Below are 24,746 nucleotides of genomic sequence, written 5' to 3' on the forward strand. Positions count from 1 at the left end.
CTCCAGTTTCCTCACACCTGTCTCCTCTGGTCCTCTGTTTCCCCAGGATGAAGCAGTATTAGTTCTGCTATGTCCTCCTTCTTTTTGACCTTCACAATTTCTGGACCTTTCTACTTCTCTTTCTACTTCTCTCTTTTCTACCCAACCTCCCTTCCATCTTTGTAACTTCTCTTCATCCTGTTGGTCTCAGTTTAACAATCGTATATTGTGTTTTTGTGTTTTTGTGTGTGTCGGCTGGGGGAGGTCCCTGACCCATAGGCTAGGTTAGAGTCTGCCTGTTCTGTTTCTAAGCCACCTATATTTTCTTTTTTATTATACACCCTGCACTTTATTGTACTTATTTGTTTAAATGTCTGTTTTCCCTAACAGACTGTAACCTCCACAAAAGGAGAATGTGATGGCCATCTTACTCACCATTGTGTTCCCAGTGCTTGGCATAATTCCTGGTACAATGTAGTGTGTAATAAATATTCATTAACCAAATCTATGAATGACTGACCTGTTTTTCTTCTAAGTTTTCCCCCTAGATATATTTCACATTTTCTTTCACCTGTCAAAGATGGTTAAAAAAAAAAACCCTACCTTTGTTTGAGGTTGTAATAATTAAAGATGAGAACATACTAGGGGTGGAAACACTTTGGAAGGGATGAAAAACAATACAAACATGAGTCATCCTCGGGAAATTTTCTCAGCTTGTAAGTATTTTTGTGTGTTCGAGGGACAGAGAAAGAGAGAGAGAGAGAGAGAAGGTGAGTGGGGGGAAGGAGTGTGAATTATGATGAAGAAAGAGGGAAAAAGGAAAGGACCCCAGCAGCAGAGCTCTGGGGCAGAGCTCGTGGAACCGACCGGCACGTGGCGCCTGGTAACAGGAGCACTCAAGGCGATCCACGGGAGCCTACATCTGCCCGCAAGAGCCCAAGTGAGAAACGAAAAGAAAGACACTCAGGCGTTGCTGTCGACAGAGGCGGTAAGTGGCCCAGGTGCCGAGGGGTTAGCGCAGCTGGCAGATGCTCTCCTGGCAGGCTCATTCATGGGGCTGCAGGGACAGGGACAGGGGAGCAGGGCAAAAGAAATACTGCTGTTCGTAGGTCAGGAATTCTTTAGGTCCCCCCTTAGGCTTACCATTCTCCCCTCCCATTCCCGCCTTCCCGGGTTTCTTCAGAATAGGCAAGCAGAGCAGTCTGGCTTCCATGTGCCCCACTGGCCAGAGGCAAGAAGATGATGGGAGGAGGGTCTGTTCTCACAGGTACCTCTGGACTTTAAAAATGTGTCACCTCCCAACTGTTGGCAAAGTATTTTATGGAAAAGTTTCTGGGTTCTGGGGAGAATGGTGGTTCAGCCCCTGAGGGTGTGCTCTGCCTGCAGCCACCGTGGGAAGAGGGGCAGGGGCCAGCATCCCCCACTGATGCTGACAGCAGAAATCCCAGCTGAGGTCTGGGGTGTGAAGCTGAGAGAGGGAGGGGAGAAAGGAGAGGCTGAGCTGAGATAGGACTGCCTCTGCGGTTCCCTGAGAGCAGAGACAGGGCGGCACGTGGTGGCAGGGGCTGGGATGGGGGGTGTGGGGGCTGCCCGCAAGACCCCTCCTGCAGCTGAGATCACTTGGTGAAGCAGAGAAAATGCCTTGACCTTGACGTGGCCAGGATCATTGACTTCTCTGAGCCAGGCCCACCTGTTTCTTAAGGCTAATGAGAAAACAATGAGAAATACGCCAGGAAACTACTATTTAGACCAGGTAACACTGAGTGGTGTCACAGGGGTGGGGAAGTTGGGTCACACAGCCCCTCTCTCTGCCCTGGGAGGGCACCCAGGTGGGATGTTCCCCATCGCCTGCCCCACTTCTTTGTTTCTGTGGCATTGAAGAGGCGGCAGATAGAGCCACGGGCCGGAGTGGGGAAGGGGGTGCTGTGTGAGGCCCCCACTCATGTATGTGGGGCCAGACATCTGTGGGAGGGGTCTGCTTCATTGGCCAGGGGCCACCTTGGGTTCTGGGCTAACCCGAGGGCCACTCAGCTGCCCTCTGCCAACTGTCGTCCTCACGCGCATCCCCACTGGAGAGCCAGGGCCCTCGAGAGATGCTGGGTGCAGGTCAAAACCCCATTTCAGTTTCCCACTCAGCCCTGGTACCAGCTGATCACTTAGGACTTGTCTAACTGCCACGGCTGTGTCCACAGAACAGCGGCACACACGTAAAATCGTGCGCGCCACCGAAGTTTCACTGATGAAAGGAGTGGTCCTTGCAATATCTTTGCCTTCCTTTACCTCTCCTCCTCCATGTCTTCCTCCATTCTTCTTGTCTCCACACATGGCCTTCTGGTTCAGAGATAAGAAGATAAGGAGCGAGACAGATTTATCAAAGACTGTGGCTGCATGATGCTCACCTCTGACCCAGGCCTTAGAGACTGTCTCCTGCCCCTGGGTCAGAGCTTGTGACCTTAAATGGATGGCTAGTCTCTTCTCGCAGGGACTCTTAGACTGGAACTACCCTCCCCCCGCCCCCCGCCGCTTGCCTCATAGAAACCAGGCCTAGAGGGAACAGCTGCACGTTGCTGCTCCTCTTCCCAGAAGTCTCCGCTCTTCATCCTCTCCCCCCTCTGAGGGGGAACCTGCTGGGCAAGAAGTGGACGGCCTCCAGGCCCCATGGCTTCAGTCAGTGGTCACACTCTCCCCCAGGGTCCCAGGCCAGCCAGGAGTGGGGGCTCAGGACCCGCGGGTGGGAGGGAGGCAGTGGCGTGCTCACCACACTCTCCCCTTCATCCGGGCTGCTTCTCACGGCCCGGCCCACCTTCCGAAGGCCAGTTCATCTCTCAAGGGCAGAAGCCGCTTTCTCTGTGTGGGCTGGAAACACACACACACCCTCCTCTCCTCCCAGGACACACACGACCTGCGCACCCACAGTTCCCTGCCACCTTCCCTGTTCCCCGGTCCCCTCTGGGCCCTTCTCTTGCAATTTCCTTGGTACAGAAACACAGTTGAACATATACTCTACGCCAGGTACTCGGATGGGGAGAGAGGAGAACAGGAGTGGTTCAGCCTCTTCCTCTGAGGCTCTGCAAGCAGTGGTGGTGGGGGTGGGCAGGTACAGGCACAGCGTAAATTCAGTGCTAGTCTTTGCAGGAAGGTCATGAAGAAGGGGAGATGGGCTGGGACTCACCAGGGAGCCGGAGGATGGGCGCAGAGAGAAGAAAGAGTGGACATCTGAGTGGAGCTTCAAGGAGTGAGCTAGAGTTTATGAACCAGATAATTAACATGAGGCATCTGCCTGAACTGGGGCGGGATAGACGCCGTTACAGAGCTGGGGCCAGGGAAATGCCGTAGACCCCAGTTCTCCTCTTCCTAGTCCATCAGTGAACAAGGGAGTTTGATCTAAACAGTCTCTCCGGGAGGGAGATGGGTGAGGCCCATAGGCTGAATGATACAGAAATCCACCCAGTGCAGGGTGAGCAGATGGAAGTTGTCTGCCCTCTGGTCCCACGAGGGGTCTGGCTGTGGGAGGGTAAGCTGGTCACCGAAAGGGCTCCGAGACACAAAAAAGGCAGCAGAAGAAAAAACGAGGAAACAGGCAGAGGCTATTACTGTGCATCTGCCACAGGCCAAGCGCCTCCCACACCTGCTTCACCTGATCCTCACAACAGGCCTGCAGGTCACCGGCTGTTTCTCTCCTTTGACAGGTGGACACAGCCCAGAGAGGATATGTTCCTTGCCTGAGGCCAAGTGACTCTGACTGCTCGTTTGATAGACGGGACACCGAGGTCCACGGGGTGGGCTTAAGTGCGCAAGATCACTCAACTAGTAATTAGCAGAGTCTGCCTTTGAACACAGAGGTATCTGGCCCCAAGGCCTGTGGTCCTTCCTCCATGAGACTCAGGGCCCAGAGACAGGAAAGCTCTGACATCTGAGCATTATTTCCTGGATGCGTTGAAACACTCGCACCCACGCAGGGACGATGCAGCCCATGACTCTCAGGCATTCGTATGACACTGTTCGGCATATAGAGTCTTTTAATGCCCGTTGTCTTCTGGCAGCCTAACAACAGCCCTACGGAGTAAACACGGCAGGATCGTGATCCCCATCTTACAGACAAGGAAGCTGATTCTCGGAGAGATTGTATGACTGAGGTCACAGAGCTCACCAGTCCAGAGCGGGACAGTGACTTAGGGCTTCTGAGCTCCCGGAGGGACCTGGCCCCACGGTGGCTCCTCTTGCCCATCTGTATGGACAAATCCAGACCCAGCCGGTGGGGGGCTACCCTCTAAATCTACACCTGGGTTTGATACTAGCTCACAGGCACTCGCGTACTTCTGAAAGTAAACATTTTCTACAACCATGTGTCACCTTTGACGGTGGGCACAGCCTTGGCTGCAGAACCACACACTGGCACGTCCAGTGTACACTCCAACGGGCAGCCCTGGGCACTGACATCTCCTGTGCTCTGGCCCACGTGCAAGGATTTGGGGCCCAACCCGGACTGCGTACTGGCTTCTGGACTTCCCTGTAGCTTGGGGACACAACCGTCAGCTCTTGGAGCTGGGAATTCAGTATGTCCTGGAAGAGGGGGTGGGGCCCGGGAGGGGAGCCAGGGGCCTGAGCACTGCCCTGAGAGCCTAGCCCGTGGAGGCTGGGCTGGCTCCTCCTGGCCGGTGAGCAGATTCGTATCAGGAGCTCGCTGTGTTCTCCTCCAGGTGCACGTGTGCTGAGCAGATCCCACTTGCATGGGGCCCCACACACACAGGAGAGCATGGGGTCCGGGAAACCCATGCAGTGGGGCAGGGGAGTCAGCCAAGGTGCACAACAGCCAAGGTCTTTTTCTCTGTTTCCCGGGCTGACCTGGGACCAGGGCTGACCAGGGACCTGCCTGCGTAGGTCTGAAATTGCCCAACGGACATCTATCTGGAGAACATTCAGTCTGGCTTCAGTGCCTCCCTTGTTCCCAGCTGGGACACCACCTCCCGGCCCCCTGGTCTGGCCTCTCCCTCTTCCTCTCACCCTCCCACTGCGCCGCTCGGGTACCTGCCTTAGAATTTGCCCGGTCCCTTGTGCCCCAGCCTGGCGCTGCCTCGAAGTCCAAGGGGGGACCTACCTGCTCCCTGGGCTGCCGCTCCACGGAGGGTGGCGTTAAGAGGAGACCCAGAGCTCCCTCTCAGTTCTGCCTCTCCAGTCAAATCCGCAGGCACCGGTGCCCAGCGCACTCCCTCCGTCCCTGTTCTGCTCTGCCCCTGGACTCTCAGACCCAGGCCTCCGGAGGCAGCACACCTGCCAGCTCCCACTGTTTCTCCCCAACATTCGGCTACTGTCCCTACTTTTACAGCAGGTCTGGCATTTAGCTCGGTTTTTATGACAGTGGTGGTGGGGTGTTTGGGTGAGTGCTTGTGTTAAATAAATAGAATTTGAGAGTTCTTATCAGCACCCCGTTTGCCCTTTCACTGAGTTTGTTTTGGTGGGGAGACAAAGGCTGAGAAGTGCAGGTGGGGACACAATGGGGGAGGACGGCCAATAAAATGCTGTCTCTGCGGGGCTGCAGTTTCCATTTGAACACGTGCTTTTGGGAAAGGGTTTTGTCTTTGGGTTTGGGTTTTTAATAGCGATGATCTGATTCGAGATAACAGCTAGAACCTGTCCTTAGAGCCTCAAACCATGGCTGTTTCCTCGGAGCGGATGGGAGCAGAGAGAGAAGCCAGGTGTGCCTGCCTGCCACACACCTGGCCCCCAGCCCTGTCCCCAGCTGCCCAGAGCCCTGGGAATCCTGGTGGGGGGAGGGAGGGCTTCACCCTCTCCCGACTCAGGACCACAGGATCCTGTCATGTAGAAGGCCGGAGGATGATCAAAAGTCACATGTCCCCGTGTTCTGCCTGCCTCCCCTCTCTCCTCTCTGCTCCACGGAGCATCTGCCCTTGTGATTTAGGGTCAGACAGACAGATCTCACCTAAGCAATAAGGGGTCACTTCTATGCTCCATCCTCTCTGCGTGGGGAAGTTGAGAAGGCCTGCCTGGGGAAGCAGAGAGTGTTCATAGGAGCAGGAAATCTCAAGAGCTTAAGAGTCTTTATTCTTGCAGACCAGGACACTAAATGGTAAGTGACTTGGCCAAGGTCCCACCGTGATTTCGGATGGAACTGGAGCTGGAACACCACTGTTCTGATCGCATGTCAATTGCGCTCTCTGTGCCTCTTCCAGAAGCCAGGCTCACTGGGGCACATTTGGAAAGCTCTCTGGGAGCTGTGCACGCTTCAGCAGCCGCGTTTCTGGTTGGCTTCCTGGTCTGCGAGCTGCGCACTGCCTGCGAGCAGGTAAGGTGAGTAAAAGCAGATGGCAGGAGGCAGCAGAGTAGAGGAGTCCAGTGGAAAGGGGGGTGGCCTTGGGGTCTGGACAGGGAAAGAGAGAGAGAGAGAGAGAGAGAGAGAGAGAGAGAGAGAGAGAGAGAGAGAGAGAGAGAGAGAGAGGGAGAGAGAGGAAAGAGAAGCTCTGGGAAGCCTGGTCAGGAGGACCAGAAGCTCTGCCCCAGGAAGGAAAGGCTGTGGACTGCGACACCCTCCCGACCCTGCTCTGTCTCCAGAGGGGCCACGCTGGGGCTGTGAGTCCTCACCCAACCTGCAGAGGTCTCAGGAGAGAGTCAGGGTTGGGTCAAAGCTCGGCAGGTCTCCCTTTACAGCTTCAGGCCACTAACAAACCACGTGAGGCATACCCGCTCCTCCACAGACCAGCAGCCGCCGCTTCCCTGTCACCTCCTAGACAAGATGCTCAAAATTGTTGAGGGGGTGGGGAGGCCTGCAAACCAAGTGAGATCTCTCGAGGCCAGATCAATCTTCTGTGCAGAGGTGGGGCGGGAGCAGGGAGAGCTGGCAGGCAGTGGAGGGAAATCGACAAAGGGAGGTGGGGATGCTCACATCCCTGTGGCCGTCTATGCCCTCTGGGCACCTTCTGCAAAGGGGCAAGGGTCCAAGAGGACTCTTGCTTGTAAATTTTAAAATCTACACGTAGAAGGATGCCAGAAAACAGACACCGCTGCACACACAAACAAGCATCCTACGACACTGCTGTGACGTACTGATGCAGTTGACATAAAACGTGCCCTGCGGAAACACACGTCCAGTGATGTGCATGTGCATATCTGGGAAGGCAGAACTAGCTGCCAGGCCTTCCCCAGGTCTCTTCAAGAGAGCAGCTCCTCTATGATGCCCCCTGTGGTGCAAGCGCTTAGGCGGCTCGGGGATGAGGATGGAAAGCTTGTAAGAAACAAGGGCAAAGGGTTGGAGCCGAGGTTAGCAACTGGAATGAGAAAGGCAGCCCAGGCAGCAGGGTCACTTAGTGGGGAAGAGTGCATGAGGGCTTTGCTGCAACTCAGCCCTCCTGACCCGCAGAGGCCGGGGGACTGCATACACTTGGAGCCTCCTGTGACTCATGTTTCTTCATAATCACAGGATGTTTCAGTTGGAAAGGACCTTGGAGGGTTTGTAGCGCAAACTGCCCTCCAGGTGGCCAGAGATCCAGCACTTGGAGCCCAGCTCACCTGGCTCCCAGCTAGGCATCCTAGCAGAGCACCATGCTGGTGGAGACCTGGGCCGTGCTTGTGACGTGTGTGTGACGTGTGCATGCGTGCGTGTGTCTGTGTTCACCTGCTGACCCGCCAGCTGCTGCCGTGCAGGCTTTCTGAGCTGGCACACAAGGGCTTGTGAACCCAGTGACTGGAGCAAACTCCAAGCAGAGTGAGCGGTGGTTTTGACCTCGCCACCCCAGGCCATCTGCATCCTTGCAGCCTCTTGGTGGGTCCAACCAGCCCTGCACATGACAACCCAGCGAAGATGTCCCCACAAGAGGACACAGGGAGCAGGGATGGGGTGACACAGTAAGCCGGACAGGGAAACAAACACAGGGGCCGAGATGGAGAGAAAGAGGAAGAAGAAACCCAGGGTTCCACGTGCACACACACACATACACACTCACACACATACAAACACATGAACACCCACGCTAGCACAGAGACTAAGACCAAGGGAGCAGATACAATTGCAGAGACAGAAGCAGTGAGAGAGGAAACACAGGGGGAACCACAGAAAGACATAGGACAGAGGGAGAAACCAGGAAAAGCACGTGTGCGTACACTTTTCTGCCCTGAATCAGTTTTTCTTTAGGGAGAGGGATTTGGCAATGTCTCAAGACACTGCAGATGGTCACAGCCGAGCAGAGGGCGACACTGCCGTCTCCCAGTGAGTCGTCAGAGCTGAGTACCCCACAGCGGAGGACGTCCCTCCCTAAAGAATTATTCCTTCCCGAGCATCCATTGGGTCCAGGTGGAGGAACCGTGCCTGAAACAGAGAAGTTAGAGTCCAGCAGCTCCTGGGCTCCCAGTTGGGGCTGCACCACGGCCCTCCACAGCCATTCTGAGTCTGTTCTCAGTTTCCCAGCTGCCCCGGTGACCCTGCCAAGGTAGCACCAGGTGGAGGCGGTGGAGAAAGGAAAGTCTGAACAACTCCTGGAGCTTTCCTCCCCCACGGGACAAACACCTCTGTGCCTCATCCTCCCCTCCCCCCACCCCCCAGGGCCTGAGCTGGGGTCTCTGCCTGGAGCCCAGCAGGACAGAGAGGTGAGTGGGTCAGCAGGCAGACAAACAGGCTTAATGGGCACAAAGGTCCTGGGTTCAAGGTTTGGGTCCGGCGCCTTCCCCCCACCCAGCACGAACCTGCTGACCCTGGGTGGGTGGGGAAAGCAGCTAATCGAAGCTCGCTGTTTGTTCAGGATCTAAGGCCTGGCCTCAGCCCCAACAGCAGGAACAGAAGCACTGCTTTCTCTTTTGATTCGAGGGTGACCCTCCTCCACCCCGCCCCCAGAGACACCCCACCCCTGCACGGAACTTCCCTTCTCCCCTGCACACCTGCACACAGCGATCGCACAGGTGTGCGCACATACTCACTCCCGGCTGTGTCCTCCAGGCCTCTGAAGCAGAGACAGGTGGAGAAAAAAGACTCTGAGGCTTGGGAGGGACACATACATACCTGTGACTCTACACCCCAGCCACCCACACCCCAGGCCAGCTGGTCCCCGGCTTGCAGTGGGCAGGGCAGAAGCCAGGGCCCCCACCGCTCCTCCTGGACGGGACAGTGATCTTCACAGGGCTCCCAGCTCCCTCTGGGCGGAGTGCTGTGCTGTGGGACCGTGGGACCAGGGTGGGCTGTGCTCCCAAAGGTCCTCACCACGCAAGTCCTTTCGGTTACCTCTCAGGGACACTCTTTGCCAATTGGATGGGAGTGTGGCAGGACAGAAAGACAGGGGACTTGGCCTCAGGGAAGTGGGCCTGAATCTGGCCTTCGCTCCTAATCATCTAGAAGACCTTGGGTGATTTTCCTGACCACTTTGAGCTTTGAGGGTTTTTTCCCCCCATGGATAGGATGCAGATAATAATACCTGCCTCGCAGGTTTGATGTGAGTTGCCGTGGGAAGACTTCGTTAAGGGCCCAGAAGGCAGTAGTGGTAAATAAATGCTGTGTCCACTAGAAGCTGCCAGAGAAAATATTTGCAATTATTTGGGGGCATATTTATATAAAAAAAACTTCTTCGTTGTTTACCTGACATTCAGATTGCATTGAGCATTCTGTATTTTATTTGGCAACCCAATCCTTCTCTGTTGTGCTGGAAACAAGCCTCGAGAGCTCTGGAGTCGGGGTCTGCAAACTCTGCCCAGGGGGCCAGATCTTGCCCACAGCGCCATTTTGTGCCCTCGCCCGTGAGCTCAGAATGGATGTTACATCTTTTAGGGGCTACAAAAGACAAACCAAGAAGTAGGTGTGTCAGGTTCTGCAGACCTGTGCGCAGCTTGCAAAGCATAAAATATTTACATTTACTCTCTGGCCCTTTACAGAAAGCCACTGACCCGCAGTTGGCGAGGGGACTAAGTGTTTTCCATATTTATGTACCTTCTCTTGGCCGGGCAAGAAATTAAATGGGAGCGTCCAGGAGAGCTGTCTCCAGGACAAGGAGGCCCAGACAGGCTCTGTGGGAAAAGCGGGCTCCCGGGGCACCCCTGGGGCCTCTCAGACTTGGTGAGCTTCCTGACTCCTCCCCATCCTCCCTCACTGACTTGAGTATCTCAGGCTAGACCTTTCCAGGTCCTTCTATAAAAGGTCACCGAGTGTCCCAAAGTCCAAGGAGGCCTCTCCAGTTTCTCTGGCCTGGCTGGAGACAGGAGACCTTGGGTAGACAGGGAGCTTAAGCCAGGCCCCAGCCAGCAGGCAGACCTGCTGGCCTGTCTCTTTAAATCTCAGGTAATTTGGGAGGAGGAAGGGAGTGTCTGCTCACTCCCAGGAGGAGCTCCTGACGGAGGAGCCCAGTGGCGGGAGTCCGAGCTCTGCCAAGTGGAACAAACTCGGAGGCCTCTCAGTCTGGAGGGTGCACCTCAGGGAGACTCCTCCAGTGTCAAGAAGGCCAGAGACGGGACCTCTACGGGCAGAGGGCTGGCCGGCCCCAGGGGCTGCTGATGTGGCCCCAGGGCTGAGTCCAGCCGGGGTCTGGCCTTGGCCCCAGCCCCCCAAGGAGCCGGTCCTACACTCCATGGGGTTGTCGTTGCCCAAGAAGAAGGGGCTCGCTCTCTGCCCATGGAGAAGGCTCTGTAAGTGGATGCAGCGACGAGAGTCATGCACTCAGAGCCGAGATGAGCAGAATCTGCTGCAGCAGAAGAGGTAAGCCTCAACCTGCTCCCCCCGCACCCCCGGCCGGCCTGTGCCTCTCCCCACTATTTCCTTTCGTGCCCCCTGCCCCGTCTCAAGCTTGTTGGGCACCTCCGTCTGGGAAGACTGTTCTCCCAGGCCTGGCTCCTCGGGTCTTGGCCTGTAAGGCTAGTTCCTCAGGGCCCCAGGTGGAAGCGGAGGGGACCAGTATGAGCACAGGTGTTCACTATTTTTAAGATGCAAGCAAGTATGCAAACCTCTTGGGAGTACATCTCTGAAGGCCAGGTACCTTGCTGGGCCTTGGAAGGATGGTGGCATCATATACCTGGACCCCAGAGGTGCTGGTGGGGCAGGACAATGCCTTATATCTCCACACCCTGCCCCTAGAACAGTCTTGGCAGAAACACACAGCACACATAGAGACACGTGTGGGAATGAATGAATGGATGAACGAGGCAGAGAGGGAACAGGGAACCGCAGACCCCAGTAACCACAAAAGAAGACAAAATGTGATCATCAGTCCTGCGCACTTATCTCATCAGCCTTTGACCAAGGCCCTTCTCTGTGGCAGACTCTTGCGGTGGGATGGTGGGGATGTTTTGGAGAAAAGGAAGCTGGGATCCAGCCCTGGAATTTATTACCCTCTATTAGGAGAGAGGGGCACGGGCAAGGAGCCAAAATACCAGATGAGCTTAGAATCCATCGAATGCAGCTGGAAGAATTTGAGAAGCTCTAAAGGTTGAGCCCGAAGTAAACCTCACTGGCTGCTCCCAGCCTCTGGGAACGTCCCTCAGCTCACGTGCCGCTCCCCCCGCCTCCATGGTGGCTTAGAGTTGGGAGGTGGCGAGGAAGCTTGAGGCCATCCGCATGGGTGGTTTCGTCTCCAGTCCCCATGGATCTCCTCACCAAGGACCAGCAGGCTAGAAGGAAGTCCTCTTGGGGTTTTCCTGGGCCCATCAGAAAGCAGGGACAATGTCTATTCATAGGGGAAAGTTCAAAGTTTTTGTATCTGAGGGTCCTTCTCCATCTCCAAATGCAGGGGCCTCCCTGAGCCTGACCGGGAGGCTGGGGGCTTCCTGGAGCCCCTGTGGTTTTTTCCTCCTTTTGCTCAAGGATTCAGGGCTGAGGACGTGCTGCCTTTTTTTGAGTGTTGGCTTCCCTGGTCTCTCACACCAGCCACCCACCTCTCTCCCCGCCAGGCCTGGGAGAGTGGGGGCCGAGCACATGTTTGGCTGATGACATCTTGAGGCAACAGAATGGTACTGTTGTTGGTGACTGGGCCATCACTGGTTCCACTCATCCCCATCCCACTCTCGGGACCCCAGGGCGGGGGGAGCCAGGCAGGAGCACAGAAAGGCCTGGGGGCTTGGCAGCAGCAGCAGAGGCTCCCTGGGTGCCTGTGTGTGACAAAGACAGAGCCAAGGACCCGGGTTGGGGCCCTGGGCGGCTTCTCTTTGTCTTGTCTGCCCCCGTTTCTTCTTAAGAACATCTGGCAGGATGTCCTCTTGCGGGCTTGGGCTAGGAAGTCCCGCTGTCACTGCTCTGAAGGACTCCCCCCCACCGCCACCACTCGCAGATCTCCCCTGTCTGACTGCACAATTTTCTTGGTCCCCTTCTTCCCAGATACCAGGAGCCTGGACTATTGACTCTCCTCTGGGTGGGTACTCCCCAGAAGGACCTGGAAGGGCCAGGAAGGAGAGTGTCCAAGGCTGTGCCATCCACCAGCCTCAGGGAAGATTTGTGGGTGACTAGACCACACGAGCTGACCATGTACATAAGGACAGTGTGGCCAGGGGAGGAGGGAGTGACGGAAGGAAGCAACCAATGTGCCCAGCACCTTCTTATCTCCTATCATCCCCAGACCAGCTGTGGGCCTGTTACCCCCATGACTGGGGCAGACCCAGAGTGAGCCTGATGAAGTCAGGATCTGGGCCAGGAGGGGGACTCTGGGTGGGGTTGGGGGCATTCCAGTGGGTGGAGCATGGTCCAATGAGAAGGGAAGGCGTTCAGGTCTCTCCAGGAATACGGGGAACCCAGCATTTCCCTCTCGGGTAGACTTCTTTGGGTCTTAGTTGCCACCCCCTCTGCTTAAATTGACACCTTTGGGATCTGAGTTGAACTCTCACCTTGCTCTCCAGTCTTCTGCACCGTCTCTCTCTTGGCCTTGAATTGTCTTATTTACTGAGATGCAATGTACTAACCATTGAGCATAAAACACTCCGCTGTGTTTGCAGAAACAAACATAGCACATCCTCTGCTTTCAAGACACATACATTCTCATGGGCAAAACGCACCAATGGGTGTCAGCTTGGGTTGAGAGTGAGCCTGGCGAGTGTTCTAAGAAGGCTGTGAACAAGCATCATGGGAGCCTAGAGGAGGACACTGCGGGCTCTGATTGTGGCTGGTGTGGGACACGCAGGGCGGCTTCCAGAGGCTGCCTCATCTGACCCTCCCCGACCCCCTTGCTAGCACGGTCACCCTCCCTCTAGCTGGCGGAAGGCAGGGAACACTAGAGTATCTCTTCTGTTTAGATAGATCCCTGTGTCATGACATGTGTGAACCGCTGTGTCTGTTGAAGGTAAGTGCTGGGACTCTGCAGCATGTGGCGACTCCAGGCTTCAGTAAATTACACGCACACGTATGCAACTTGCAGGCGCTTATGTCTCCTATGTGCAGGATACACCTCCGGCACTTGGAAAGGTGACCAGCTCCAAGTCTGGACTTAGCCACTTCCCCAACCTTTGGCTTCCTCATCCCATAGCCAAGAACTTGAGCTGGAGGGAGGTCACCCCGAGTGGCCAGTGCCTCCTCCACTCATGGCTGCTCTATCCTTCATCTGTGGTCACTGCTCCAGCTGCACCCCCTCCCCACCCTCGCCAGCAACCCCAACCCCAGAAAAATTGGGAAGAGCCACACAACTAGAAGAACCACATAATTTAGTGGTGAGAGCCTGAGGCTAGGTTCCTGGCCAAGCATTCTGCCTTTAACTCTGTCTGATCTTCTGGCAATGAACTAACTAGGCTGCCTCAGTTTCCTTTGTAGAAAAATGAGAGAATTTTCAGCCTGTGTCATGGGGTTGTAAAGCACAAACGTGCTAGTGAGATGCTGCTTTGGAAGCTGAAAAGCACACTTAAAATACGGGACCGCTGTGATTTAGAAAAACACCACAGTCAAAAGGCAACTCCAGTGAGTTGGAGGGGCTGTGAACTTTCTCCTGTTAGAACTGTATCCACCTGGGAACCAGGCTCTGAGCTTCCAGATGGTGTGTGCCCTCCCCTGCCCAGCGAGCACGCTCCTCTGAGAGGAGAGTGTGGAGACACCAGTGGGATCCACGCGTGTGGATACAGCCCCCCGTGATTCACACAGAGAATAGGGACAGAGAAATGGCCAATGAGCGCCCCGCGCTTCCTCCAACATGTCTGGACAAATCACCTTGGGACCGCAGGTCTCTTTCTCCATCTGTTACGTGAATGGATTAGACGAGGTTCCTACGGGCTTTCAAGCTCTAAAGGCTGACTGGAATTCTCCTCTAGACACTCTTGATCCTGCCTTGTTTCCCAGCAACGAAACATGAAACTTTGCCTGTGCACGCTGCACACACAGGTGCACGTCCACACACGAGTGCACACACAGACGCGTACACATCCATAAGAATTGAGGCGGAGAGGACGAGGTGGAGGGAACGGGGACAGAGGGAAAACGACAGATCCTGCACCAGGGCCCAGAGTGTCCCCCAGGGAAGATCAGTGCTTTGTTCATGCTATACAAAGTGTGCTAGGTTATGCCAGGAACTGTTATAGCAGGGTTTCCACCAGTCCAGCATTGAACAGATGGTTCAGTTTTGTAGTTGTCCAGCAAAACAAGACATTCTAAATCCTGAAATCACCTTTCATGTTGTTATCTGCTCTATAATCTATTACATTCTTTTATTAAATACTTAATCAGCGGTTGCTTCAAAGTCTTCACCTTTTTGGTTCCCTTCTAGTTGAGTATTTAATGATTTGTAAGAAAACATGCAGAGGGAGTTGCTCATTCTTTTTCACGTGAAAAATCCTTTCTTTAAAAATTGATTATGAATGATGATACCTCGAGGTCAGGGTTTCTCTGCCTTGGCACTTTCGGCACGTTGGGCACAGAGTTCTCTGTGACGGGGAGGCTGCCCTTTGTCAGAAGCTGTGCAGTATCCCTACTCTCTAACCAATCGATGCCAGTAGCACCCACTCTCCAACAACCATGACAACCCAGACCGTCTGCAGACATTGCCAACTCCCTGGGAGGCGGCAGGAATCCCCCCGGTGCAGTATCTCTGCTCTAACCCACCGTTTGTGAATAAGAGATTCTGGTAGTAACGTTGTGTATTCTACTAAGCAAAGTGAAACTCTCCCCTGGAAGGGAGTGCATGTAATTTAACCATTAAAATCGGAAGACCTTTGTCAATGGTCTTCCTGGCCAGGGAGGTGTCTGGTGAAGATGTCTAGATTTCGCTCCAGATTTCAACCTCTGTGCTGGGTTGCTTTGGAAGAAACTACTTATTCCCCAGACACAAGAATCTTTGGAGGGGTCTGCTCTTGTGCCTTTTTTTAGGGGGACCAAAGATAGATGTTCTGAGGATCTGCCTTACTGCCAAGAATGCCCTCAAGGGCTTTCTCGTCTGCCCCCTTGTGGCCCTGTGATGCTATTGCAAGTGATGGCTTTGCTTGCTTCCCTGGACCCACTCGTTCACACATTGTCCTCCCTCTTTGTTGGATTCTGGAGTTGGCCACCCAGAAGAGGCCATGTCTCTGTAAACCTCACTGATTTGTGTCATAAGCTGGTTCTTCACTCAGAGTGTGATCTGATTGGGGTGTCCAGATAAAGTATAAGACATTGGGTTAAATCTGAATTTCAGATAAACAACAAATCCGTTGTTATAGTATAAGTATGTTCCAAGTATTGCAAGGGACATACTTGTATTAAAAAATTATTTGTTGTTTATCTAAAATTAACCTCTAACTGAACATCCTCATGTTTGTAGTTGGTAAATCTGGTAAGCCCCGTTCAAAGAGTAGCTCCCTGTCCTTCCCAGACCACCAGGGCAGTCAGGAGAGACAAGAAACAGAATACGTGGTGAATGGAGGTTTGTGAGGGACACTTACAGGCGTCACAGATGTGTGGGGACCAGGAGGGATAGCTCTGGGTCTGCCACTGACTCGCCTCCCCACTCATGTCTTAGGAAGCAGGGAGCAGAACTCTGCACTTGGGTCAGAAGCCCCCTGGGACTCATTTCCAGCTTTACTGTTAGCTTTTAGTCAAAATGAGGCACAAAACTAGAAGCTAGTTGGAGGAGGGCTGAGAAAGGATACAAAGGAGAGAAAGTGGCAGCTATCTGCCTTCAGGGACCCCAAGTGTAAGGACCCCTAGTGTAGAGGAAGAGACAGATACTAACCACAGCACACAGGGAAAATGCTGAAGTGATGGTAAGGCCAGAGGAGAGGGTGGAAAACATCCCGGGTGTGTGTGTGTGTGTGTGCGCGCGTGTGCACGCGCGTGTGATGGGGAATAGTGCTTGCTCTAGAATATCTATAAAGGAAGGGTTTGGACAAATTGTTGGAAAAGGTAGTGGAGATGGTGCGGGTGATGATGGTGATGGTCGGGGTGGTGGGGGTGGGGGTGCCGGGTGTAGCGACGATAGGGGTAATGGTGGGGGTGGGGGCGCGGGGAGCATAGCAAACTTGTTTTGCAGCTGTGTGTGCATACCAAGCATACTATTTTTTACTTAGATTATATGTTTGCCTAGGGTTGGCTCAGGGGGATGGCTGATGGAGAGAATGAGGAGGGACAGGAAAGCCAAACCGCCTTCTGGCATTGCTACAATTCATTGATTCTACAGGTGGTGGTAGTGAGCGTCTGCCACACGTGGGGCATATTCCCAGGCATGGGCAGCGCAGAACAGAGCGGGAATCGGGCGGGGTGGGGGGGCTGGATTCCAGGTGGAGGGAGAGTTTTAGCACAGGTATGGGAAGAATGGTAAACCCTGGGGCGGTGAGGCCCAAGTGCTGAGTGGGAGGAGTGAGTGGGAGGAAGAGAGCATGGAAAAGTCGTTGCACAAAGGCTGAAGAGGGCTTCTGAGTTTCTTTTCCTTGGGCATTTAAGAGCCCATTGGATTTTTATAAACTGTGGTTGCTTCTGCCCTTTAGAGAGAGTATCTTGGCAGCGTCAAGAAGAATGGATTGGGGGTAAATCGGCTGGAGGGAAGCTAGTTAGGAGAACATTTTGCTAATTCTGGCCTAGAGAATGAGGACGTGGATTAAGGAGGGTCGGTAGGAACGAGGAGGTAGGGACTGAAGGGAGAGAGATGCTGAAATGACAGGGCTGGTGGCCGCCTGTGTGGCATGACGCAGGAGCGGGCGCCATCCTTGCTCTCCTGGTCCCCCTCCCGCCCCCTGCTCTTGGGGCGGAATTCCTGCTGCTGCCAGTCCTTCCGTGTATGAGCTCCTATGCCCACAACTGGCCATCTCTGATAAACCGTGTTATTTCATTCACTCCCGTAGAAAGACCTAGTGGCTCTGGGCCAAGAAAGAAAAGTAAATAAAAGGGACCCCATGGCTCTTAGTTGGGGGTAACTTTTGATATTTTAAAAGGTTTTTAGTTTGTTATAGGTTTAAACTCGGAAGTCACAGAAGATGATTCTTTGCCTAAAACAAGAGAGAAGCAGATAGGAAGATGGAAGAGACCATAAACTGATTTAGGAGCTAGGGGGAAAAAAAAGGTCCATGGGTGCTTTTTGATTGAGCCCCAGAGATGCTGTTTGATGGAGGAAAGCGCCAGGGTCAGAGGGCTGTGCTGAGGTAGGGCTCGGAAGGGGAGCGTCACGCGACAGAAAACCTGCCAGCCTCTACATGTTGGCCTCCCCCACAGATATGAGGGAGGAATGCCTTGTACCCTTAGTCCATGAAAACAAGGCTTATCTCAGAAGGTAATCTCAGGACTTTAAGTGAAGCTAAACCAGGGTTGCTCTTGAAGTCAACAGGTCAGGAGGTGAATGAGTATTTAACTAAAACTTCGCCTTCCCTACCCAGTACACACAGGACTCTCTCTCTCTCTCTCTCTCTCTCTCTCTCTCTCTCTCTCTCTCTCTCTCTCTCTCTCTCTCTCTCTCTCACTCACACTCACACACACACACACACACACACACACACACACACACACACACACTCTGGTCCCAGCACCCAGGGGAAGGGGAAGCAGTCTCTGGTGTTCCACATAAGCTTAAAGGGGAAAAGTTGGTTTGGCTGGGCTGACTAAACTGGTCAGAAAAAGAGCTCAGGCAGCCCTTTCTGTCCCTGGGGGCCCCAGAGGCACCCCTTCTCTGGCTGAGGGAACTCGGCAATCATTGCCGCTGATGTATATGATGGAGCAAAGCCATCACCCCCTGATCCACAACTGGGCATACGCCCACTCTCTTGCAGGATCTGGGAGTTCCCACTCCTCCGAGCTGCCAGAGAGAATGACGTCCAGACTCTCAACAAGCTGCTCAAGAGTGAGGCCTGTGATGTGCACCAGAAAGGTAAGGGGCAGAGCCCTCAGGACACCTCTCCTCCTGGGTCAGGTCCCCCAGGATAGCCCAGGACCTTCTGCTGTGGGCCCTGAAATCTCCAAGGTCCCCATTCCCTGCTCCTGAGAAGCTGTGTGACTCTTTTTGTCAATGCCAGGAGCCCTGGGGGACACAGCCCTGCACATAGCCGCTCTTTATGACAACCTGGAGGCCGCCATGGTGCTGATGGAGGCCGCACCGGAGCTGGTCAAGGAGCCCATGACATCTGAGCTGTATGAAGGTGAGGGACAAGGGCCCGGGACGGAGGGAGGGGTGTCCAGCAGAATTTTCAAGTCAGCTTTGCGGTGGATAATTTGGGGAAACCAAGAGGGCATCTGAGCCCCCTACTCTTTCCTCCCCTCTTCACCTCCCTTCTTCCTTGGCATCCTCAGTGCACCTCCTTAGAGCACCACCCGCTGAAATGGAGAGGCCTAGAGTGGGGAGAGGCAGGCAGTAGCTGGATCCCCTGGGAACCCTGCCAGATCCAGGATGCCCCACTGCCACCATCCTCCCCCCACTGCCCTGGTGAAGAGGACCAGGTGGAGATATGGGAGGGACCACCTGCAGGGTCCTAGGGACAGACCCCATGACTGAGGGCTCTCTGATCCAGGTCAGACGGCACTGCACATAGCCATCATGAACCAGAACATGAACTTGGTGAGAGCCCTGCTTGCCCACGGGGCCAGCGTGTCTGCAAGAGCTCTAGGCTCAGCTTTCCGCCTCAGTCCCCGCAACCTCATCTACTTTGGTGAGAGCCAGGGCCAGGGCCGGGGGGCGGGGAGGCGGGCAGGAGCAGAGGGAGGGAGGGCAGGGGAGGCTCCACGCCTGGTGAAGCTGGGAGGGGTCAGCCCTCACAGGGCTGAAGGCCAGAGCCAACCCCCCACCCCACAGCCCCTGCACCACCCCTGTCTCTGGTTCTGCTGACAAGTGTCCCCAGGCCCAGAGCTGCGATGGGGGAGGGGGCAGTCACTTGGAGAGACTGCCCATCCCAGCCTGCATGCTCATGGCGCGGGGCCCTCTGCACCCCCAGGGGAGCACCCTTTGTCCTTTGCTGCCTGCATGGGCAGCGAGGAGATCGTGAGGCTGCTCATCGAGCACGGAGCTGACATCCGGGCCCAGGACTCCCTGGGTAAGAGCCGGGCTGAGGAGGGCGGGGACGCTGGGGGTGTGAGGGGAGGGGCTCGGGCCGCCCCCAGGCCCACCCAGTGGGTCACGGGGAGCATCGGGGACTTTGGTCCCAGGGGCCATGTGACACCTGTGTCCTCCCCTAGGAAACACAGTGCTGCACATCCTTGTCCTCCAGCCCAACAAAACCTTTGCCTGCCAGATGTACAACCTGCTGCTGTCCTACGACAGGCGTGGGGACCGCCTGCAGTCCCTGGAGCTCGTGCCCAATCACCAGGGCCTCACCCCCTTCAAGCTGGCCGGAGTGGAGGGCAACACTGTGGTGAGGGGCACTCCCCCAGCGCCACCATGTCCCTCTCTGACCTTCATCTTACACTGTCTGGCCCTTAAAGGAAATAGATGTGAGTGGGCCTCCCTAAAATGCTGAGATCCTGTTTTCAGCTTTGATTGAAATTTCTTTCTCGGCCCCTGTCTTCCTTGTCCCCTTTCTCGGCCACTTTCTCTCCCCTGAGTTATTGGAGGCTTCTAGAGCCTAGAGTCCACCCTGGAGTGGTGTGTAATGCCTCCGTCCACCTGCCCTTTCACGCCCGGGGCAGCAGCCCTGAATCCTTTCACCCCCTCTTTCCAAGCTCTGGAGGGAGTGGCGAGGGAAGAGGACGAGCTTAGGAGGTTGGCGTGAAGACAGGTTCTTCTGCCCAGGAGGCTGTGGTTTCTAGGTGAAGAGCAGGCACCCTTTGAGCACCACTGTCCTTCTGGACAAGCCTCCCAGCCACACATGACAGTCCCCTTTGCTTGCCCCTCCTCGCTCGTCTCCCCACCCTCCACCTCAGATGTTCCAGCACCTGATGCAGAAGTGGAAGCACATCCAGTGGACGTGCGGGCCGCTGACCTCCACCCTCTACGACCTCACGGAGATCGACTCCCAGGGGGAGGAGCCATCCCTGCTGGAACTGATCGTCACCTCCAAGAAGCGGGAGGTATGGGGGTGTGGTCTGCAGGGCCAGGCACAGCTGGGGAGGGAGGTCAGGGTCTCTGAGCTGCTTCCTCCTGCTGCTGCAGGCTCGCCAGATCCTGGACCAGACGCCAGTGAAGGAGCTGGTGAGCCTCAAGTGGAAGCGACACGGGCGGCCGTACTTCTGTATGCTGGGCGCCATCTACCTGCTCTACATCGTCTGCTTCACCATGTGCTGTGTCTACCGCCCCCTCAAGCCCAGGACCAGCAACCAAACCAGCCCCCGAGACAACACCCTCCTCCAGCAGAAGCTGCTTGAGGTGAGACCTCAGGGGCAGCAGAGCTTTGGGCTGGATTCAGTTCTCTGCCCTTTCTCAGACACGTCATCGCTTTCCTGTCTTCCAACCCACCTTTCTCCTCTTGCCCAGGTCTCAAAGACATGCACACTCAAAAGACATGCACACAAAAACAGACATGCTCTCAGAGCAGAGTTTCAGATGGTCAAACCAAATGGGTTAAAAAGAATCTGACCAGGCTGATGACCTTGTATATCAGGGGGCGCTGACTTGCACCAGGGGGCAGGCCGCGCCGATGCAGGGAAGCCCTGAGTCCTCTGACCGTGTTTCTCCCCTCAGGAGGCCTACGTGACCCCCCAGGATCACCTCCGACTGGTGGGGGAGCTGGTGTCTGTCTTTGGAGCTGTGATCATCCTGCTCTTAGAGGTGCGCTGTGGTCGGGAACCCAGGTGTGAGGCTGGCAGCCCCAGGGATCCAGCCTGAGCTTCAGTCTACAAGTGCTTTTGTGTCTTCCTGGCCTCTTTCCAGATTCCAGACATCCTCCGGGTAGGAGTCACCCGCTTCTTTGGACAGACCATCATCGGAGGGCCATTCCATGTGCTCTTGTGAGTCTTCTTCCTCCCATCCTCAGGCTCTAGTTTCACTCCCTGGATTCCTGACCCCCAGACAACCCTGACTCCAGAGACCCCTCCCTCTCCGATGTGTGTGTGACCCTGTGTATCGAGCTTGTGATGGCTGAGTCTGGAGGAACTGTCTCCACCACTGTCTTGCCCTTGGATCCCCAGATCAGCCCAGTCTCCCTCTCACTCCCCGCTCTCCCCCCAGCATCACCTACGCCTGCACGGTGCTGATGATCATGGTGATGCGGCTCACCAGCACCAGCGGGGAGGTGGTGCCCATGTCCTTTGCGCTGGTGCTGGGCTGGTGCAACGTCATGTACTTTGCCCGAGGATTCCAGATGCTGGGCCCCTTCACCATCATGATCCAGAAGGTCAGTCCCTCCTCCTCAGCTTTCCAGAGAAATGTCCCAGAGCAGAGCTGCAAACATTTCTGTAAAGGGCTTGATCCAGACATCTCAGGCTTGGTGTGCCATATGTGGTCTCTGTTGCATATTCTTTTTTTTTTTTTTAACTCTTCATTATTTTCTCAATCCTTTTTTATAAAAAGGATAGTTTTTGGTCCTTTAGTTTAGAGACCATACCAAAACAGGCCACGTAGCTTTGGCCTGCAGGCCATAGTTTGCCAACTCTATCCTAGAGGGTGGTGCTCTTAGATGCCGCAGGGTTAGCCCTCTTAGAGGCTGTAAGGGACAGTTGCTCAAGGGACCGGTGTGGAGATGTCCTCCCTCCCCTTCTTCCCTCCAGATGATTTTTGGTGATCTGATGCGATTCTGCTGGCTCATGGCTGTGGTCATCCTGGGATTTGCCTCAGGTAAATCATCTAAGATGGGGGCCGTGGGCTGGAGAGGCTGGAGGAAATTAGAAAGCACAGAAAGCCTCTAGATAAACTTGGGGGGAAGATGGGGAGGAAGGCGGAGGTGAGAGGGGGCTCTTGGCATCAGGAGGGTGAGCCATATGGAAAATGAGGGTCTGTAAGAACCCGAAGTATGGAGTGATGCAGTGCAGGGATGGTGATCCTGGAGATGAAGGAGACGGGACTGAGATGGGCAGCAAAGAGCTGGCTGTGGTTTAGCCACGTATATGGTTGCCATAGTAACTCTCACCCCCTTGTGTGGAGCAGCCTTCTTCGTCATCTTCCAGGCAGAGGACCCCAACGACCTGGGCCATTTCTACAACTACCCCATGGCGCTGTTCAGCACCTTTGAGCTGTTCCTCACCATCATCGATGGCCCTGCCAACTATGACGTGGACCTGCCCTTCATGTACGGCATCACTTACGCCGCCTTTGCCATCATTGCCGCTCTGCTCATGCTCAACCTCCTTATTGCCATGATGGGCGACACCCACTGGCGGGTGGCCCACGAACGCGATGAGCTCTGGAGGGCCCAGGTGAGCCCCCTGGTGGCTGGGAGGGTGAGTGCAAGTCATGGGGCCAAACTTGGAAGCAGGATATTTTGACCCTACCCTCTGTTTAAACAGATATTGCACGGTACGAAAAACTAATGCAAAGTGTGCAGAAAAATTGGGTTAGCATTACCACAAGCAATACCGGAATAGCTGAAAAGAATTCCTCAGTTTCTGCAAAAATTAAAACCTGTCATTTCTAGAATAATCAACAAGAAGTAAAGCTTGGTAGTGGCTACAACAGCAGTCGGTAAATTTTGTTACTGAATAAAAACCAGAGTACCAAACGTTTGGGGGGGCAAGAGTTAAGGCTTCAAAATTTGACCCAGAAAAATTGGGCATGTTAAAAATAATATCACCAAACCTCCCCAGAGTAGCAGAAACTATCTTCCAGCTAGATAATCATGATGGGGACAAAAGAATGAACTAATTGCCATCAAATCATCATTTAAAAATAGGCTTGGAAAATAACTTATCTTAACAAAACTTCAGCAAAATAAAAACGGAAATCCCTCAAATTGGATGGTATTTAACTGTGTTGTATTGAAAATGGAGTTTAAAAAAAAATCCTGAGCTGGCCAAACAGGGTTTGCTCATGAAAATATTTTTCCCATGCAAATGTATTGATATGAGATTTCTCATGAGGATGGTTGCATTTCTAAGTAGTCTTTATACCTGAAGGGTCAAAATATTCTGTAGCCCCATGGACCCTTTCTCTGTGCTCTGCCCTCCTTCCTGTGTGCTTGGAGCAAGATCTCGCAACCTTCTGCAGGACCAGCTTGGCATGGCTGTCAGGTCGCTTGGTGAAGCACGGTGGGCTCAAGGCTCCTTGACTCTCCCGGAGAAGGGGGTTGACAAAGCTGACACCACCATCCTCGGCTTAGGGGTGGTGCCTGTCATCTCTAAGAAACCATGAGTCTCCCAGCCATTGCTAAACTGTTGTCCCTCTGCCCAGCATCCTCTCCTCTCCCGGTCTGCACCTGCCTCTGATGTGGTCCCCTTCTGTCCCCACATGCAGGTGGTGGCCACCACAGTGATGCTGGAACGGAAGCTACCTCGCTGCCTGTGGCCTCGCTCTGGGATCTGTGGGTGCAAGTTTGGGCTGGGAGATCGCTGGTTCTTGCGGTGAGTGACGGCACAGGCCAGCATCCCTGTGCTCCCTAAGCTTCAAGCCTCACTGGGGGCAGGGACCTGCTAGATCCCTAGGCCCTGAAAGCATCCACAGAGCTGCTGGACCCCAGTGTACTGCTTCCTGAGGCCTGGCGTCCCCTGTGTCCACGGGGGCTGCAGACAAGCAAAAGGCTGATAGCAGTGGGGATGGGGAGGGGCTGGGAGCCAAGGGCTGGGCCAAGGTCAGCCTTTCCATTGAGTCCCCCGTCCCCGCAGGGTGGAGGACAGACAGGAGTTCAACCGGCAGCGCATCCAGCGCTACGCGCATGCCTTCTACAACCCAGGCTCCGAGGATGACTTGGACAAAGACTTGGAAAAGACAGAAAAAACGTGGCTAGGCCACCCCTTTGGCCCCCACCTGTGCCTTCCTACCCCCTCAGTGTCTCGAAGTACCTCCCGCAGCAGCACCAACTGGGAGAGGCTTCGGCAGGAGACTCTGAGGGGGGTGGTCAACAAGGCTCTGGAAGACGGGGAGGGCTGGGAGTACCAGATCTGAGTGCCTCCTCTCACATCGGCTCCTGAGAGCATCAGGAAAAAAAAAAAATTGCCTAGACCTCTACCCCCTTGACCAGGAAGATTAGAGTAGGGTGAACCCAAGGAATGCAAGTTGGGAACAACTGCCCCCAGGCTTCTACTTCCATTCCAGGGCATCAGAAACTGAGGAGCTGGCCCCTGCCTCAGCTGAGCACAGGGCCCAGTGTCACCCACCCTGGCCAAACTGAAGGTGGCTGCACTGAGCAAAGCACTTTAAGAAAGGCTTGGGGCCTCGGACACCGGTCTCTACGGTGGTATCACACCTGCAGACAGTTGAGGAGGCTGTGGAAAGGGGTGTGAATGAGGGCACAGGTACTGCTTTGGGGGGAGGCCACCTCCTCCCTTCCAATAAAGTCATTTCCTGCTCATTGCTCTGTGTCTCTGGTGCAGCCTGCGAGGCAGTGTGGTCTCCCGGTCC

The 24,746-nt window shown here is 54.7% G+C and overlaps 1 protein-coding gene across 3 annotated transcripts; it reads left to right on the top strand.

Moving 5' to 3' along the window:
* Positions 1–6,170: 6,170 nt before the first annotated feature.
* Positions 6,171–24,696, top strand: LOC105070486 (transient receptor potential cation channel subfamily V member 6). Of its 3 annotated transcripts, none has more exons than XM_074366895.1 (15): positions 6,171–6,283; positions 18,103–18,200; positions 18,346–18,468; positions 18,838–18,975; positions 19,258–19,356; positions 19,499–19,674; positions 20,183–20,329; positions 20,412–20,624; positions 20,940–21,026; positions 21,129–21,205; positions 21,426–21,591; positions 21,965–22,031; positions 22,341–22,609; positions 23,643–23,749; positions 24,011–24,696. In XM_074366895.1, the coding sequence occupies exons 3-15, from the start codon at positions 18,405–18,407 to the stop codon at positions 24,288–24,290; spliced, it is 1,890 nt and encodes a 629-aa protein (XP_074222996.1). In that variant the 5' UTR covers positions 6,171–6,283; positions 18,103–18,200; positions 18,346–18,404; the 3' UTR covers positions 24,291–24,696. The 3 variants fall into 3 exon arrangements, with proteins under 3 accessions (XP_074222996.1, XP_074222995.1, XP_010955234.1); XM_074366894.1 differs by having other exon boundaries at positions 6,204–6,288; XM_010956932.3 differs by lacking the exon at positions 6,171–6,283 and adding an exon at positions 9,589–10,666.
* The last annotated feature ends 50 nt before the right edge of the window (positions 24,697–24,746 follow it).

This window comes from Camelus bactrianus, chromosome 7, assembly GCF_048773025.1.
Source record: "Camelus bactrianus isolate YW-2024 breed Bactrian camel chromosome 7, ASM4877302v1, whole genome shotgun sequence".
In the NCBI taxonomy this organism is placed as follows: Eukaryota; Metazoa; Chordata; class Mammalia; order Artiodactyla; family Camelidae; genus Camelus; species Camelus bactrianus.